The sequence below is a fragment of the Leuciscus leuciscus genome (genome assembly GCF_965113295.1).
Source record: "Leuciscus leuciscus genome assembly, chromosome: 7".
Taxonomy (NCBI): domain Eukaryota; kingdom Metazoa; phylum Chordata; class Actinopteri; order Cypriniformes; family Leuciscidae; genus Leuciscus; species Leuciscus leuciscus.
In genome coordinates, this window is record NC_138731.1 from 29,073,717 (window position 1) to 29,093,672 (window position 19,956).

At 39.5% G+C, this 19,956-nt stretch overlaps 1 protein-coding gene across 2 annotated transcripts in view; it reads left to right on the plus strand.

The window, feature by feature from the left end:
* Positions 1 to 672: 672 nt before the first annotated feature.
* The window catches only part of plekhm3 (pleckstrin homology domain containing, family M, member 3), a 40,819-nt gene continuing 21,535 nt past the window's right edge, over positions 673 to 19,956 (plus strand). For both annotated transcript variants that reach the window (XR_014207783.1, XM_082176377.1), the window contains exons 1-5: positions 673 to 727; positions 4,051 to 4,939; positions 9,798 to 10,733; positions 18,093 to 18,238; positions 18,395 to 18,588. Coding sequence is in view for 1 of the 2 variants with exons in the window: in XM_082176377.1 (XP_082032503.1) it covers positions 4,486 to 4,939; positions 9,798 to 10,733; positions 18,093 to 18,238; positions 18,395 to 18,588 (1,730 nt within the window). In the remaining variant the exon portion in view is untranslated. The remainder of the gene's footprint in view (positions 728 to 4,050; positions 4,940 to 9,797; positions 10,734 to 18,092; positions 18,239 to 18,394; positions 18,589 to 19,956) is intronic.

The window sequence follows — 19,956 nt, forward strand, 5'->3', positions numbered from 1 at the left end:
TTGCACAAAGTCTTAATGTCGACCACAGTTTGCACATTAAGAATGCATAGATCTTTTATGTAGTTAGACTTCTTTTGTGTTAATTTGTATGGCATCTCATTCCAGGTCCACGTGGGTTTCCAATGACTGTGAGATATGTGCAAATGATGCTGGTGTTTGTGAGAGAAGAGAGATTGATAAAACAAGTCTCTGCAATATTAAAGAGTAGATCAAATGATTTTACACACTCCTACACAACAGCTGATGTCATTATTCACTATTTATCATGGATTCTAATGGAGGCTTGGTGGCATGATGTCAGGAAGCATAGGCCTATAATATTAATGCTGGGTGACTCACAGACGCTTTTCTTTTGCAAACCTTGCAGATTATTTTGTGAATCGTCATGTTAACAAGGAAACACTGAAATACGTTGTTCCACTAAAGTAGCCTAAATCTGAAATCTCACTTGGCTTACAGAAATGTACTGTGGTGGTACCATGATGCAGTGATAGTGTCAGATGACAATACCACGGTACTGAATAATTATGTCCATGTACCATGAATTAACATGGTAGTCCAAGATACTACAATGAATACCATGATAATCACGAAATAAAATAAATGAAGTAGTAGGCCTATGAAAAAAAAATAAAGGTAGCCGGAACCATTTAACGCAGGATGTTGTTTTACCCGGTGCGCATTTTTGCTGACGGAACTGAATGTGACAGATTGTAAACAGAATCGGGTGAGTCATTTTCACATACAAATAACGGATTATCTGCTCTTTTCATGCTCGTACTTTGTGTCATAGTCATTCTCTTATTATCAGTGACACATAAACTTATTATAATGGCTGTGAGTTAAACACAATCGGATGACACAAATGTCATTGGCAGCTGATGTAGCCGAGTGCTAACTAGCATCATGGTATGAAGTCATCGGCTAAATTAAGCGAATCAGCGACTTGTGAATAAAAGCACAATTTCTTTCAGAAGAGGGGCAAACCTTGATATTAGAGTTTTTTTGTTATATTTTTACGTCTGTTCTCGTAACTTATATCTCGCAGCTTGCTTGTGTGTCAGCTGCACATGTGTGAACTGTAAGTAACGTTACACCAAGTTATTAATTAAAGTAATCCATGACTCTTGTCGATTTAAATATTGTCTATGGTTTTTATTCAGTGAAGAAGGTCTGGTGTGAACAGTCTGAAGTAAGGGGTCGTCGCTCGTAGTTTTGTGTCTGTTTTGTCAAGTCATATCACGTTTATTTACAAAGCGCAGTCAGTGTCAAGGAACCAAAACTCCATCAGCTGACAGTAGTGGAGAAAAAAAGAAAAGAAATCACTTGCCTTTCTACACTAGCATAAATGTAGCGATGGTGTTTTACAATTGACCAGATTTACCATTGTATTATTTGAGGATGGTATCATTAGCATCTGATACCACAATACCTTTTTAGTGTAACATGTCAAAAGATAAGCAGTTTAGTTTACTGGCAGTTAGGGTTTTTTGTGTTTCCATAAAATCATATTATCATAGATCTGTGATAATATGATTTTATGTTATTTTATGATAACATATAACTTACCGCTCATCACAGTATAACAGAATAAATCTGATTTATTGCACTTCTGCTGCAGCAATAACGTGAACATATGTGTAAAAATGACATTTAAGAGGGTGCGCATCTCCTCTCTACTGCTTTCACTTTATGATTCTCACATGCTACATGCAGGACATAACTTTGCTTTGTCACTGTCAGTGTGCAGATTGATGTTTGCTGTGAGATGGCTAAAAATAGAACGGCAGAAGAGGGCCTCCTCATCACCGTCTGAATGTGTCCACAAGCAGAGGTGTGAAGATCACCAGCTCAAGTTTTTACTATTGCGGGTCTGGTTCTCATGGCTGGCTGCTGGTCTGTACTACTACGTTTTTTTTTTTTTAACTCATCATATAGGCCACGAACACAAAATGTGCAGTGGTGAGGGCGTCCCCAGGACAGGTTTGAGAAGCACAGGTTTAGTTAAATTTGCCGAACATAACTTTTGGTCACTGTAATATTACTTTGGTACAAAACACACTAAAGGCTGAATGTTGCTAAAGTCCTATTCGGACGGGACTAGTCTCCTAAACAACATTTGAGTTACAATTCTTATCACTCAACGTCTGTGATTTCATGTACTGATTTGTCTTCTGCTGTGCTTGCGTGCAATGCATCATGTATGTCGTATGTGTCTTTTAATTGATTATTTGTTAATATAATTTTTTGTTTATTATAAAAATCCTATTTAAGTAAACTTCACAAGTTTATCGCAGTTGCTGTTTATAACAAACTTGCATAAGTGTGCAGAGACTTTTACTTTTACTGATATTAAAATGGGCAATCTTCGCAATTCCACGATTTGGCTTTATTTATTGATTGTATATGTTATTTTTCGTCAGAGACCATCCATATTGAAACTAAATTTTTTCGAATGTCCCCATGGAAAACTAGTCCTGTCTGAATAGGCCTTATGTTTACCATGGTGTCAATCATTGTAATTTCCCATATTGAAATACAGTTGTCACTCCAGAAACTTTACAATGTACATGGCCTTACACACCCTCATGTTGCTCTGATCCTGTATGAATTTCTCTCTTCTGTGGAACACATTTATCCATGGCCTTCAAGGTACTAGCATGATATTGCTATGATTCCTTATAGCATAATAGCGTGACAATGCCTTGCTATGATTGTTCCTTGAGTTTGAAGAATGTTGTCTTCCATGAGACTTTTCAGAAAATGTCTTCTTTTTAAAGGTTTGGAATGACTTTATGGTGAGAAAATGATGGCAGAATTTTTAGAGAACTATCCCTTTTAAGTTTTGATACTCATTATTTTATAGTATTACTTGATTTGAAGATTTGCTTGTTTTGTTGGTGAGTTTTAAACCAACGGAAATCACTTATTTGCACAGCTCTCTGTTGGTCTGCCTTTATATGTCTTTCTTTGTTTTTCCTTTTATTCTCATGGGTCTGGTGACTGGTGAGCCTCTTCTCTGAGATGATGTAATGGTCTTTTTAATAATTGATGGTTCAAAGAAAGTGAAAGACACTGAGCCGGAGTGCAGAGGAAATCAATGTTAGTGCGGGAGGATGTAGACATGAGTTAGATGAGGAGAGGCTGCATAACTATGTGAAACAAAAATCCAAGAAAGAACCAAGCCATGCTCATGTTTGGAGAGGCTGGAAACTTCCAGGTTTGTCTGTGTGCCCGAAGCTCTGGAAAATAAGGTAGCCTGTTGAATGGATTCCACGGTGCTAAGGTAGTATTGTGAAATTGACAATGTCTTGTTATGATTTTGCCATGAGTGTAAATACAGGTCAAGGTGAGTGAAGTTCAGCTGCTGACACATCGTTTGTCATAAAGATGTGAAGGCTGTATCAAAACGGAAGCAGCATTAGGGGGCATTCACGCAGAACACGTTTTTGTGTTTGCATTTAAGTGGAATGGAAAAGAGTGCAGACTCTTGAAACAAGCTACTTTTTACTTTACACATAAGTTACTGTGCAAGATGCTGAAAAAAAGCAAGACGTGGTGCAACTGGGAAAGTTGTCCATCGTTAGATACAAACTGAATTCGAAGTCTGATAGGTAGATTCCACATTTGAGTAGGTATCACAAGTTGAGTACCACATCGAAAAGTACATTCTTTATAGAAGTAATCTTTAGTTTGAATGTAATGTGGACGTACTACATTCGTCATGTTGTTAACCTACCAGCATCAGTTGCATCAGTGCGCATGTCTCACGTATAGTTGCTGGAAAATCAGTCACTTATGATGTTCAATTGCAGAGAGTATGCTACCTTAGAGGGCAAATGTCTATATAGGTGGTAGACTGCAAGGAAGCTCACTAGGGTTTGGGACAGAGCATGGTTTGTCAGAAAAATTACTTGTTTGGCTCAAATGTTGTACAATTCCTGATGTTATAGTTTTGCTCAGAGGCTCATCACTACTAGAACATCAGCTGTCCATAGAGTTACTTTGCTGACCGTATTGTGCTTTTCTTTCTTGTTTGTCTAAATTTAGGATGTCTGGCCCTGGGGAAGGACGTCCTGGTGCCACCTTGGATTTATCACTCACTGAATCAACGCCTTACTGACTGCAGTGATTTAATTGTCTGAATGAGGCAACACCTGTTCTAGACAGCTCTGAGTTTACACTCAGGTTCTGCTGACCTCACCTTACCCAGTGGTGATACTGATAGCTGGCACAGCGGTCAGTTCTCATTAGGTGCTTGATTAACAACGTTGGCTGACTTGGCACAGAAAGTGACAGTACTGGAAGGGGTTCAGGCTTTTGTGTTCCATCTGTTTTGCAACTCTCCTTTTGGGTCAGACAGCAGATGTTCCGTCTGCGGTGCCTTGAGGCCTCTCGATCCTGCCCTGTCTACCCTCGCACACGTAAGGAATCGGTCCATTTGCCCCACCCCTCCGCTTCTGTGACGCCAAAACTGTTGAGGTGATGGAGGGTCTGGAGGTCGTGGACATTAGCCCTGCCCTCGAGGCCACTGAGGATTACCTGCACTGCCTCGCTGACAATCAAGGGGATGGCCAGGTACGTCCGCCCAAGCTTAAAGAGGCGTCCACCATGGACAAGTTGAATTCCAGTGGCGTGTGGGGGCTACTGACAGGAAAGCAGTCGGAGATATCACCTGGCAATATGGCCTGGGCAGAGCAGACGTCCTTCAGCGTGCTGGGCCTACGACATGGAAAAAGGAACCGGGCACGATCCACCAATGATTTGGCAGCGCATGCCAAAGAGGCGAACTCAACCACCAATACATCTAATGGCGGCTTCAAACGTGGCCACAACCGCTCCCGTTCAGACGTCAACAACCGCACTTACACCGATAATGGCATACCAGCCATTGACAAAAATACCCTCAAGAACATGGCACTGAACGACTACAGAGATGGTAAGAATTAAACTACAATTATTATTTATGCATTTAATTGGAATTGATGTGTAGTGCAGAGATGCAACAAGTTCAAACAAATCGTATCTCATTCAAAACCAGGTGTTTCACTTACAAGATTCCAGCAACAGGAAATTTGTCCGTCCACACCGAAAGTAAAAATGCTGAGTGATGCCATATAATCACAACCAATCAGAACATTATCACTGTGCAACAGTGCACATCCACTTAGTTAGCGGTCTTGGTCTAATACATTTTTTCCATAGGGATTTTAAAAGATTGTTGTAGAGTTAGGCCTATATGCCATGAAATCAACCAGCTACAAGGTGAATCATCACATTAAATGATTTTAACCAAAAAAGCATTTGGGAAAAAAAGACTAAGGTACAAGACTGTATACTTAGCAGGTTTAATGGTGGAAAAAAACTACAATTCCCATAAGTGCAATAAATTAGATTTTTTATTATTATTGCAGAATCATGGGTAATGTAATGTAGTTTTGACCAGGAATTCCACTGTTAAACACAATTATTTAAAAAATGTGTTGATAGAACGCAGGGTGATGGCTTCAACAAAAGGATTGCGTTAAGTGGGATTTTGGACCAATGAGATTTCACTGTCCCACTTGTCACTTGTTGTGGCTGGTTAAGACAAAAGCTCAACATTGGAAAAAACTCTCAACTTTTATCGATTAGCACTTTATCGTGTCACATCTGTTTACATGGTATTATTATTACAGCTGTTATCCATCAAAAGACTATTCACTTGCTCAAATGACATTGTTTTTCATCACTTTGTACACTTTATTAAAATGTCATCATGTGATGTTGTAGCTTTTATCTCCTCACACCTGTGATTTGTTGTGTCTATGTCTCTGTCAACACCACTCACCTGCGCTCTTTGCAGGAATCATGTCCTTTTATGTCGAGGGGGTTCAATGAGTTTGTTTGTTGTGTTTTCTACTGAAGGGTTTATTTAGACAAGGTCATACCAGAACAAGAGCAGTAGAAACCCAGAGGCATATTATGATTAACATGCTACTTTGATTGAATAAAATACACGTTCACTAATATAAATGGTCACTTTGTTTTAAAGCTTTTTATATCCAGTGTAGTCTGGTTTAATTTTATATTAACTCATTGCGAAAAGGCTGATTTATTTCTACATCCAATAAATCAGTACTAGGTTTTGCAAATCGGCAGGTGATACCAATCCTCTTGGCTGTCCTTGCTTCTGTATTAAAACTTAATGGGGCAAATTGTTAATTACAGCAAAATGTGCCAAAGGGAGCAACTGGAAATAGAAGCAAGTTCCATGCTCGAATGCCCACTGTTTGTTCAGTGACTGAGATTGAATCCTAGGTGACATTAAGATATTGGCAACCCACCCAGTTTCTAATTCTGATAGATCTACTGATTAAAACTGGAGAAACCCATACACTCTTCACTGCACAGGTCAGTGTTTGCGCTATGCTTGACTTGGCTCTGTAGTTCATTACAAGCGTCAATTTCAATTTAGTCTGCTTTGTTTGCACCCATTTTTCAACATCTTGTTTGACTGGCCTTAGATTCAACTTAATTAAAATGTTTTATTTATTTATTATTAAGCCTTTTTAAAGACAGTGTAAAATTACACTACCATTCAAAAGTTTGGGGAACGGATTGCAGAAAGAAATTAATACTTTTATTCAGCACACATGCATTAAATTGATCAAAAATGACAGTAAATGCATTTATAATGTCACAAAAGATTTCTATTTCAAATAAATGCTGTTCTTTTGAACTTTCTATTTGAATAATTTCTGTTCATTAAAGAATCCTGAGGAAAAAAAACGTCTTTCATGGTTTCCACAGAAATTTAAGCAGCAAAGGGTCAGTGCAACAGAACTTTCTAGTTGTCTTTAATTGAAGTGTTAGTAGACAGAGATTATAGTCCCAACATTTCATTGTTTATTATGATGTCATGTTATGATGTGACTCTTCCATGTGTTGCTTTCTCTTTGATTACAGCAGGTCTGAAACGAGTCGTGCCTACTCATTTGCATGTTTATTGGACCTCAAGCAGTACAATTTTATTGTTAGTTGAATACAGTTACAGATCTTAAATTAGATTTATGCTGAAATCGCAATCTAAAGCAAATTGCAGGGGTTCTGGTTAAAAGATCAGGGAGTCAATCAAGATTGCTTGATTGCTTTGGTCTGTTATGTCAAACTAAACCAAATGAACCCATCACCGTGTAGGTATACTACTATTTATTTTGAGTTAATGTGTTAGTTTCAGAGACCGTAATATTGTGAAATATCATTACAATATTGTAATATATTTTAAAGTTTTGTGTATTTCTGTGATGCCAATGCTACATTTTCAACAGCCATTATTCTAGTCTTTAGTATCACATGATCCCTCAGAATTATGCTGATCTGGTCCTCAAGAAACATTTCAGAAAAGAAAACTTTGTGCTGCTTAATTTTTTTATTTTTTTATTAATAGAACGTTCACAACAACAGCATTTATTTTAAATATATTCTTTTCTAGCAATGTATTTACTGGCGGATATTTTTTGTATCTTAAAATTGTCCCCATCTGTCCCATCTGTGAGTGGTATAGCATCACTAGTACTGTTTTTTTTTTTGTGTGTGTTTTTTGCCAGTCTCTCTCAAATAGGTGTTTTAGTAACTTGCAGAGTGAACGGTCTTGGAAAGGTTCAGACTCTGTAGGCCTACTGGCTTTGCACCAGCTCGCTAATTGGGTCATGTCAGCACGCCTCATGTCCTTTCTGCTGTGAAATTAGTTGTGACTCTTTCAATAGCTGCAAACTATGCACCTTTGAAGACCTCTGAGTGCAAGGAGTCCCCAAACACCCACAACAGCACTCCAGACGCCCAAAGGACGTCAGCTGTCGCAGGTTTTGCTGGCTACTCAAAGTAACCCAACCTCCAGAGCTCACAGTTTATCAGCAAAAAGTGGGAGGGGATTGTCCATTATAAGTTACAGATGTTATGGAAGGTGCAGTTTTGACTGGTACATTAGAGATAAGACTTAAAGAAAACAATACAAGGGCATTTGCTTTTAATTTACCCTCCTCTTGGCCTCTGTCTGTTTCTATTGGTCTGGCCAGGCCCAGAAGTATGGGGAAAACAGCAGGTTGCCGATGGTTGAGAGGAAAACGGGCAGTTTCCAGCCAAGGAATTGTAAGGATGAGGAGTGTTGTGGACCAAGAGAGGAAAGGAGATAAAGGAGGGAGTATATGAAAGAAATGGACAGAAAAAGGAAGGACTGGAAAGGAGTGCCAAAGATTAGGGGTCACTATTTGCCGTTTTGTTTGCACAGCAGCCCAACACACAATAATGGTTCTTCCTGCTTTGCGGTGGCTGGATAGACTGCTATCACGTAGCATAATAGCATCCATCATGGATGATGTGAACATCTCTCATGCAGAGCTCAAGAGTAACATGAGAGAGGAGGGGCACTGAAGGAGGTACTAGCATGATGGGCATTTAAAAGGAAAAATTAATTAATAATATTGCCATATAGGCCTAACCCTTTTCGGACAGGACAATAATTTTCTAGTGACTAGTGTAAGTGTTTCACATTCATCCCTTTAATTTTATGATTTTCTCACAACCTCAGTAAAAATTGCCAAAAAAATTGCTACATTTTTAAATCTCTGAGCAATGTAATATTCAAAAATGTCTTCTTTTTATAAAATGCGTTTCTCATTTATTTATTTTATATCTTTTGATGGTAAATTGGCTAAAATTACATATTAAATAATTACATATTTTAGCTTAAGTCTTTTGAGAAATGTAATCCTTTTTGGGGGGTTTTCTATAATGCTTCTCATTTATTTGGGCTATTTTGCCATTTTTGGGTTGGTAAATTGGCTATTTATTTTTTCTATAGTCCTCTGAAAAAGTAATCATTTGACAAATGTGAGTTGAAAAAAATGCTGTTGCTACTTAAAGGGATAGTTCACTTTGAAATTAATTTTTGGTATGTTTTAGCTTACCTCAAGGGCATCCAAGATGTAGGCGTCTTTTTTTCCGCAGTAGTTTCAATTTTGATATTTTTAGGTCAAACCGTTCTTGTCTGTCAGTCATATAATGCAGGTCTATGGTCATTATCTCAAAGAGCATGCACAGAGTCCAAATTAAAACAATTCCCCGTCGTCCAAATTAAACAATTCCCCATCGTAAGTACACATTGATGGCCTAAGACACGAAACGAGCGGTTTGTGTGAGAAAACGAACAGTATTTATATCGTTTTTACCACTTATACACAGCCATGTCCGAGTGATCTGATCTGACGTGTGCGCAGACTGGTGCATAGATATATACACTAGATGTCGCCTTAAAGACATTCGTTCCAATGAACTGCCGTAGACAAGGCGACATCTAGTGTGTATATATCTATGCACCAGTCTGCGTACACGTCAGATCAGATCACTCGGACATGTCTGTGTATAAGTGGTAAAAACTATATAAATACTGTTCGTTTTCTCACACAAACCGCTCGTTTCGTGTCTTAGGCCATCAATGTGTACTTACGATGGGGAATTGTCGACAGGACCTAGGTAGTGGCTAATGAGGAGGATCCAAATAAACATAATTATGTACTTCTTGTTATAAAAGAATCAAGAAGTAAAAAGTCTTGTTTGCATAGTGCAAGTCACCAGAAAGTATTGGATCCACAATATTGCCTCAAATTTTCCTGTGCAATCACAGGTTTGCCATTGGCTTGACACAGTGCAGCCAAAGGCCTAATATTCATATACAATTTTATAGTTATTTAGAGACATTATTAGTTTGTAGTTTGTTATTTGTATTAAAGGTGCTCTTTCTGACTTTTCTTTTCCAGCTCATAAAGAGAGCAGCCCAAGCCTGGTGAAGCAGGGAACGCTAGAGCAGAGAGAGGGACCATGGGGACGCTGGACCGCCTGTCATGTGGAGCTTACGCCCTGTGAGTTGCGTCTTTACAGCCTGGACAGCAGCGGCAACCAGCAGCTATGTGCCGCCCTCTCGCTATCCCACTGCCAAGGGGTGAGTGCTCCCCAGACGCAGGATGGACGTGTGCTGCAGGCCGTCTTCTTTAACAGCACCCGTGTGCAGTTACGTGCACCGTGCCAGTGGGAGGCACTGGAGTGGCGTAGACTCCTCTGGGAACGCGTCTTGGCCGCCCGTGCAGCCCATCGCAAAGGGGAGCCAGCACCTACCCCCCACGAACCCGATCCAGACGCGGCGACCGTGCCAGCCCCTCGACCGCTGGTACGTCCCACGGCCCTACCACTGTTCACCCAGCACTGTGCCGATGTTCTTAAAGCTGGCCTTCTGCACCAACTCACTGACCTCAACAACTGGAGGGCCTTCACGTTTGTACTGAGCCGCACCGAGCTGCAAGCCTTCCCAACCGAGGGAAGAGGCCCGGTGTCGGAGCCAGTGCTGCGGTACCGGCTGGCTTGCTGTCTGGCTGTGCAGCGGGATGATGAAGACGGAGGCTCTAGCTCCCGCTTCCAGGCGGTCTTCCCTGATGATGTGCTGTGCTTGCGGGCAGAGAGTGAGTCCAAAACTCAAGACTGGGTGGAGGCCCTAAGAACAGCGGTGACGGCTCAGCGGCCACAGTGTGAGAATAGTCAAGTCCCATGCGGAGTGCTGATGAGGAGTAAGCCAGCCAGGGAGCGACGGCACAAGGAAGCCCAGAGAGCTAAACGACAGTCCGTCACCACTAGCTTTCTCAGTATCCTTACCTGTCTGGCTGTAGAAAAGGGTCTCACCGCTCAGAGCTTCCGATGTGCAGGTGACCACCTCTCTGATACGCTTTCAACATTTCCTCATATTGTAATAGCTTTTTGGTGATGATAAGGAAGGAATTCACAAAGAGTGAATTGTCTTCACTTATTCCTTATTCATTTGTATTATTGATAGTATTAATACTATGAAAGTATTATTGTATTATTGTATAGTTATGGCACAAGCATGCCTGCATAATTAGTGTTGATCACAATTTTCCTTTAATGATTGAGTGTCACATTTGGCCCACGTTATGAGTCCTGTATATAGTCATGAAATTAGAAACCTCCTTAATTAAATCTGTTAACAAGTGGTCATGAGACACATTTGATATGCATTTACATACCAGGTAAAATAAGCAATGTGTCTCGGCTGACCGCTTGTGGTCGTATCACTCGTGACAGATGTTAATGTCAGGTGTAAACAGAGCTAAAATCATGATCATTGTGTTATATTGCTCTTTTTGCAATGTCACCTTTTCTATTCTTAGATCTGGATCTGACATCACAGGTCTAAGGCTGCTAGCTCATATCGACTCCTTCACTTTGAATTTTGCCTTTTGAAAAGGCCACGACTGTATGAACTTCAGCCTTTCTCCATGAGTCAAATGATTCAGCAAGTTCACTCAGCCCTCAAAGAAATAGATGTTCCACTCACTAAAGAATTGTTTCAAACCAAATGCCCCATTTTTCAACATAGGCCACATGATATGGTCATTCACACAAGCTTGCAACCTTTATACAAAGCCAACCCTGGTCTGTAATTTAAACGCGTCATCTCTCCAGTCCAAATACTGTTTGATTATGTTGATGTCTGTGGCTTTGCTTTAGTGGCCTTACAGTTATGTCATATTGTAGTATCTCTGTCTTTCTTTTTCTGGTGTGAAATGTCCCCCCTTGAAGTGGATATAAATTAATCGCTTTCCTCTGTGGTTGTAACAACCAGCTTTTTAATGCGGGATATTTGAAAGCCTCACCGAACAAGGACAGCAGGCACCTGACGATAATTGGCCCATATAAAGTGGAAAAAATCCCCTTTTAGAATCAAAGGCTCCCTGGATTCTGCGTTCTGTGCGGAAGCTAATTGTTTGATTCAGGGCCACGAAAGAGATTTTTTTGAATGGGACGTGTCAGCCTAAAAAGAACAGAACAGCTGGGTACATCCATGCACTCAGCAGCCCCTCTCTCTCTTTTTCTCTTTCTCTTTCTCTTTCTCTTTCTCTTTCTCTTTCTCTTTCTCTTTCTCTTTCTCCTCTCTTGTACGTATGTTTGTCACACAAATGCACACTTTTAAGACTTTTTTATTTTTATTTCATTTCACCCAAACAGATGCTTGCACACTTTTTCTTTGCTTTATCAACACTATATTACTTTTGACATTTGCGATGTGTGTTTGTAATTTTAAATTGTTTAAAAGATTGTTTCAGAGGTAGAACTACACTCTGAATACACCTCGTTTTTTGGCATCTTTCGCAAATGTTAACCTTAACCATAACTGCACCCAAATTGTCACACAAAAACAAAATCAGTCAGTCACATGTCAGTCAGAAGGGCCTGTCCTATCTATGTGGGCTATCTTTCAGTCTATTCTTGGTCAGAAACAGTTGCAAAATGGACCAGATTAGTCACATCAAAGCAGCATTGGTTTTAAAGTGATGGGCCAAACAGAAAATGTTGGTGGCGAGACAGGTGCATTAAGTATCTTGAATGTTGGTAGTAGCGTGTTTAAGAAATGGGCCTTGAGACTCCTGTGTTCTACTGTCTATTCCATCCTTTAGTTTTTTCTCAAATTCAAGAATGTGTTCTATCTGTATGTGCCCTAATAGGGATTGGATCTAGTGTGGGAGAGAACGGACTCATCCAATGCAGGGTAGATTCAAAAGACAACGTACCCGGTCTGGGTTTATGATTGGATGTGGTAGTGGCTCTTCATATGAGGGTTCATTGTGAGGTTGGAGTTTTGTCTCATTACTGTTGCAGTCTTTTATTATCCTCTGTTTAGTTCTGTCATTTGTTCACTTCGCAATACCTCTTGGCCCCGCATCCATGAAAGGTTCTGCCAGCTAACCCAAGTCCTATGTGGGGGTTATTGAAAGGGGTTGTGATGCATTCACATTACTTAAAGATGACTTGAAGATCCTAAAGAGGAGAAGAACTATTGAAATGCAACAATAGAAAAGAAGGAATACTCATCCCTGCCTTTATTTGAATACATTTCAAACTTATACCATCTGTTGTTTCTGTTAAGATTTTGGATCTTTCTTGTCCCAAGAAGGGACAAGATGTTCATGCTAGATGTCTAATGTGGTAATATACTTTAAAAATCAGTCATTGTTCCTTCTCTTCAGAAAATGAATAAGTGGTTGACCAGAGGTGTGAATATTTGTTCTGATAGTATGAATACGGATTACTATATTTTGATTCTTTCATTACTGCAATACATCGTAAATTCTGAAATTCTGACTCTTTTCTAGTTTAAGATATTTTATGCATTTATTCGTCTCATGGCATTTTTTTCTATAATTTTTTTAGCAAAGAATTTTCAGCAGCCATTACTTAAGTCTTCAGGGTCACAAAACAAAATCTCTGTGACTTCGTAATTTTAAATGGTAGTGTGTATAAGTAATATATATTTGTGATAATCAAAGTTTTTATTTTTCCTTCAGTGCTTTATTGGATTGTTCATTTAAATGAGTGTCCGTATGTGTTGCGACCAACCTAGGTTGTCCAGTTCACTCTAGCTCATCTCCTGTCAAAACACTGTTGATATACACTCAATGAGCAAACTCTATTCAAATCAATCGGCAGACAGAATAACAGGACTTTGTTTAAGAGGGTCATGCATGTCGTCCTTTTGAAGCAGAAAAAGAGACCCGTCCTCTTACCTTCTTTTCTCAAACACACACACACACACACACACACACACACACACACACACACACACACACACACACACACACACACACACACACACACACACACACACACACACACACACACACACACACACACACTTTTTCTCAAGCCAAATCACATAGTTTGCTTGAACCCAGCTTGGGCTTTTTTCCACACATTTCCACTAAAGTATCCTGTAGCGTGAATAAGGACAGCAGATCAAATGGGAAGATCCAGCTGTAGTTGGGGAAAGAGGGAGTGCGGGGTCAGGTGGAGAGAATGGTGTCCAACAGACTGCTGTTTACATCAAAAAGATGGGCAGTGCATCTGTCTCAAGCAAACACATGTGTGAGCACACTTGCGCACGCACAACCTTATGCCATCTTTTTTTTTGTTTTTTTGAAGTGGGTGTCAGCTTGAATAGGGGACATCAAAGCTGGGGCCTTGTCTTCTTTCACGCTTATGGAGCCACAAAGCCCCACCCTGGAGTTCTTGTCCCATGGAACTCGCCGGGCTGCTTGAAAGTGGCGCGAGTCACAGCCTTTGCAGCTAGAAAACAGCAAGACCTTTCTCGCGCTGAAGGACCGAACACCTCCTCCAGATCTGTCACGTTTATTCTACTAGAAAACCATTGTGCAAGTGGGACCTCAGAGCACCCCACTTCACCTCTTTTTTTTCCCTGCAGATAGTTGTCGTTTTAGGACAACAGGGTGCTGCTGAAAATGAAAGAGGGGAATCTTGCGGACAGTCATGCATTGAACACATCAAACGACTCTTGTTTGGCATGGCTCTCTGTCTTTCCCACAGTCTCAGGTTGGCCCCGCTTTTTTGTGCAAAGAACTTGCCGTTCCCCTCCACTTATGCTTGGCTATGAGATTGAGAAATGTTGAGAACCGTATTCAATTCATGTAATTGAATAAGCGCCACATGTGTGCTTCAGGGCCGCAGTTCCAACCTGCTAGAATGTATCATAGGCTTCAATTGGCCCTGACTTTTTTTTATGTCCACGTACATCACTGTTCCCAGAATGAAGTACTTGGGGATATATTCTGTCTTGTCTGTCTGGCTATGCCGTGTAAACTGGCACCTTGTGTGTTTGAATGTATGTGGGAACTCATGCGTGGGGCTGTGTTTTACTGGCACAGACTGTGATGTCCACAACACACAGAGCCTGCGGTTACCAAGCGGCCAACTCCTTCTCAGAAGTTACATGCTCTCTGGCCACTGTCCAGAATCTCTTTAGCCCTACAGGCTTGGTGTAAATGGATCAGACAGTTTGCTAGAAAGCTGGACATGTTAATAATTGTGTTGGCACTGTTTACATGCAATAAAAGTTCAGTTTTAGTATGTCTAATATGTGATAATTTGTCTTTTTAAAATGTCACAGTAAAGCCCAAAGCAACTGTAGTTTGGATGCTAGCTCTTAGCGTATGTGTACAGCCAAACGCACAAGTAGACTCCATTTAATAGCGTGTGAAAGATAGCACTAGAAAGTCCTTGTTCAGTGTCTGTGCTACAAAGCGCGTGTGTGAGCTGATCGTACGTTGTACGCGTGGTTAGAAAAATTGGTAACATTTGTCTCATTTGTTAACATTAGTAACTAACATGATCTAACAATAAGCAATACATTTGTTACAGTATGTATTAATCTTTGTTAATGCTGGTTAATGAAAATACAGTTGTTCATTGTTCATGTTAGTTCACACTGCATTAAGTAATGTTAACAATTACATCTTTTGATTTTAATAATGTATTAGTAAATGTTAACAATGCTGTAGAGTTCATGTTAACTAATGAAACCTTATTGTAAAGTGTTACTGAAATATCATACACATAAAAACCGACTTATACTTTGAGCTTAATCAAAGTAATATTTGCATAAGTCGGGTTAACAGACCTATTTTAGCTTTGCTTTTCTTTTGATGTCAGACTTCAATTGGCTGATGCATGGTTTGTATTAAATATTTTTTTATTTTTTTATATTCAGTAAAATTTTACATATTGTGTGAAGATGACGGCTATCCGATTGTTAAGTCTGACGTCACGCGTGACGTTTAGCCTTTTCCGGGTCCAAGCGCTCCTCTCGTCCAGAAATAACAATGGTGGAACCTGTAAATTTATTTACGATCACGTCCTTCTTAGTGAGGCACCCTTGGCGGTCAAAAAGGGTTTAAATTCCTTTAACACCAACAGAGTGGTTAGTGTAGCTCATCACTCAGGTGGCATAATTAAGGGTAGAGTCCAGGCATCAATGAAAAAGAAGATTTACGAGGTTGAAGTGAGTTAGCTCGGGACACGGAACTGCGGCATTGTAAAAACACTCAATAATAACCAAAACACTAGCGAAAGCGGTAGAGAGGACCTGGACTTTGGACCCGGAAAGAGTATTATCGGAGAGTGGTTACGTCACGACTTAACAACCGAATAGCTTGACTACTAGCTCGAATTTAAACATTATCCATATATTCTCTTTTTTTATATTTTATTCCACAGCATGTGACGTGAGCTGTTAGCTGCTGATTCTTCCATGAGGTTATACAGAAACTATGCTTTGGAAGCCGGTGTAATGCACAGAAACATTGTCGACAAGTTTTGAGTCACTGCTTCTCCTTTAATTTTTGCACAATTTTTGTTTTCCTTTTGCTGTAAAGCCCAGCCTCAACTAGCTCTCTCTTAATAATAGTCTCCGTAGCATGAGCGCTGTACAACGATGTGCTATTTTTGGAAAAGGGTGGTATTTGTGGGTTTACTCTCTGCATGTATGCTGATTACAAGGCAGCTCTGACACACGACACCCTGCTGCTTGGTCTGTGGTTCAGCCCAAATATCAGGCGCCCATCAGCTGTGGCATGGGGGACACCACCTCTGACTTTTTATAGTCTGGGGTCCCTGCCCCTAAAAACCTCAAGTTTACATTGGCAGCACAGTGCAGCGCATGATGCTAGCGCCTAACCTCAGCTAGAACAACCCATTACGTATGGGTTTGGAAATGGAATAGAGTGAATTTTCTTTTCTTGGTCCAATATGGCTGTATTTCTTGGCAACGTGTTGTGCAAGTCAAGAGTCACAGAATTACATTTCACAGAATAATTTTTGCCCAGTCTTTTTTTTATTTGTATTTTTTTATTATGCATCAAAAATGGCTAACACCGTTCTCTTTAAAATTTCTTAGGGCAGTGCAACAATGTTTAAGTGGCATGTGTAATGTCTTCATCATATTATTTATATGGTAGTATACATATTACCGTTCCACAAAATGACTAAAGTAATTCACATAAAACAACACATTTCTTTTTCACTTGTTAATGTTCACTCTTATGTGAGTTATTTGAGTTATTTTGTGGTTTTGAAGCTCTACAGCTTGTGTACCCATTCACTGTTATTTTTATGGAAATAACTGTATGAGCATTCTGCTAAACATCTCCTTTTGAGCTCCACCGGGGAAAGGACCTATTACAGGTCTGGAATGACATGAGGCTGAGTAAATGACAACAGAATAGCTATTTATGAGTGAACTGACTCTTTTGAATCTGGTGGTAATGATGTAATTCTGCTTACAGTCAGAGATGCACGTACTTCATCACTGTTTTCGGCTTGGTCCTTTTCAGTCGGCTAACAATGCTTCAAAAATAGACCTACAGCATTGCCTGTAAACACCGTAATCAGTGTCTCCCTCTACAGATATGTGTAGCGATAACATTCTGCCTCCCTCTTTTAGAGACTGTGTTTTCTGACTTGTTTTCGTCCTCTCTATCCTACCTCCCATCTTGTCCACATTTCTTCTCCCTATGAAGTGTATAGCTGACGCTACGCTCCACTGAAAAGATTGTCCATATCCGTCTGTGCCTGTTCCTTTCATTCTCTCTTTTTATTCTTTGAACGTCCACACTGTCCCGGCTCTGGTTCTCCAAGATGGCTAGGATAAGGGACACCTGCCATGTTCACAATCACCTGTTTTGGTTCCTTCGGCATAAGCCCTTTGGTAGAGTGCCGCCTGACTGTTTGAAGACAACTTGAATAAGACTTTTAAAAGACAAAGCAAAGTATTTTCAGGTGTTAACTTGTATTAAATGTGCTCAGTATTTGTGCCTGTTCACAACTAAGAAGCATTTGGATTCTTTCTGTTGTGTCTGGACAGGTAAAACCACCTTTTTAGTTTTGGTTTTTAATCAGTGACTCAATCGCTGGCTTTTGTGTAGTATAAATCTTTTACAATTTCTGGATTATCTGTAATATTTATCTGTGTTTAACCAGGGTTGTGTCGTAAACCTTGACATATCAGCACATTACCCAAACAGATTGATCACCTTCCACTAATGATTGTCAGATTTTAACAGGGTCATGCCCTCATCAGTAGATTAGGTAGTCATTAACATTTTCATTAACCCAGACTTGATCTCTCCTGTCCCAGGTTTGATTTGTGTGTTGTTTGAGGTTCCTCCTTTTTATTGTTGCTTTGTTTTTCCATTCAGGATGTCAGAGGCCAGTGGGTCTGTCACGGGGCAAAGCTAAAGTTTGCTCTTACAGTGGCTGGTACTATTGCCCAAGTTGTCACCAGGACAACCTCTTCCTCATACCTGCTCGTCTACTGCACAATTGGGACACTAATAAACACAAGGTATGTGTACAGACCTATTTACCCAATCCATATCTTTAATATCGTTAATAATTCTATACGTTTCCATGGTGCATTTGAGTTTAGAAATCAGCTCAAGACATCTAACAAAAGCTAAAAGTGATTACAAGTAACAACATTGTTGACGTTGTGGTTCAGGTATCGAAACAAGCGAAGGAGTTTCTGGAGTTTGTTTATGAGGAGCCATTGTTAGACGTCCAGCAGTTGAACCTGTGTCTGTATGAGCATTGCGAGGCGCTGGCGGCCGTTCTCAAACTGAGACAGCAGCTCCAGTCTCTCAGGGCCTACCTCTTCAGCTGTCGGGCCACAGTGGCAGAAGACCTCCGCCGCAGGTGAGCTATGCCAGATAGCAGGAAGAAGAAATATAGGGAAAGTAAGAGTAAAACAGATTCAAAATGACAAAATGGTATATTTTGATAACGCACATCTGACATGGACCGTCTTTTGTTGTTTGAATCAACAACATTTTGTTTACCAACCCCGTTTTGCTTTATTAACTCTGTGGGTACCGAAACAGCAGATTATTGAAAATGGCAATTACTGCACAAAAGGGGGTTCATGTAGCGATGACATAGAAGCCATTTTTGGTTCCCCAAAGAACCTTTCAGTGAACAGTTTTTAAAAGTAACATTTCTAAGTGTAAAGGACAATTTATTCATCAAATTATCTTTTTCCATTCTTAAGAACCTTTTGTACAGTGTTATGTTAAAGGTTGTTTATGGAACCATCAATGCCAATAAATCTTTATTTTTAAGCGTGTATAGTGATCAACCAATAAGGATGTTTCCCTTGCCAATGTGACTATTGATATCACACAATTCAATGAGTCATGTACTAAAAATTGCTGAAATTAAATGCATTATAAATATTACATATTTATTTAAAAATCTTTTTTTTTAAGTAAACAATCACTTTTATTTTGTTTTTAATACATTTTAAATAAATTTATCAATTTTGATTTCTTACATTTTTTTATTCTTATGATATTTTTAATAAAAAAAAATGTAAAGCACGTTGAATTTACCACGTTGTATGAAATGTGCTGTATAAATTAACTTATATATAAACCTAAAATATATATAATAAGCTTGTTTTATTTTATTTAATTTTTTGGCCTTGTTGAGATTGGTTGACCACAACTGAAGTAGTGTTTCTTAGTTTCCTTTAAACAAACAGTAATTTGCTGCAGTTTTTAAATAAACGTTTTCTTGTAGGTCGTCTGGGAAAGTGTCAAGGTGAGAGTTTAATGGCACAACTTCTGCTTAAAAAAATGACAGGTTCAGTGATCTATGAACGTTTATGCTCCCGTGAAACTGATCTCAAATGGGTTCTCGCCTATTGAAAAAGGTGTTGCAATAACTCGAATCATATGGAAAAAATGAAATAAAATGTGCAAAGGCTAATTATTGTGACTAATTTTTATATAAAACACATGACCATGGAGCAAGAGCAAAACTCACTGTGGAGACTGTAGAAGTGATCGGTTGTTTCATCTATGCCTATATGGTGTTTTTTTTTCTTGTTAAGTACCAACACAAAATATTATATTGTTGTTAGTGACATCAAAACAGTTGGAGTTATAAAGTCAGGAAGATAAGATTAAGTTCATAAATACTTCTTTGATATCAGTGCATGAGTGTATAAATATTCCCTGGTTGTAGTAGTCCGGTGATTCTGATAACAGTGTTTGATTTAGCCTA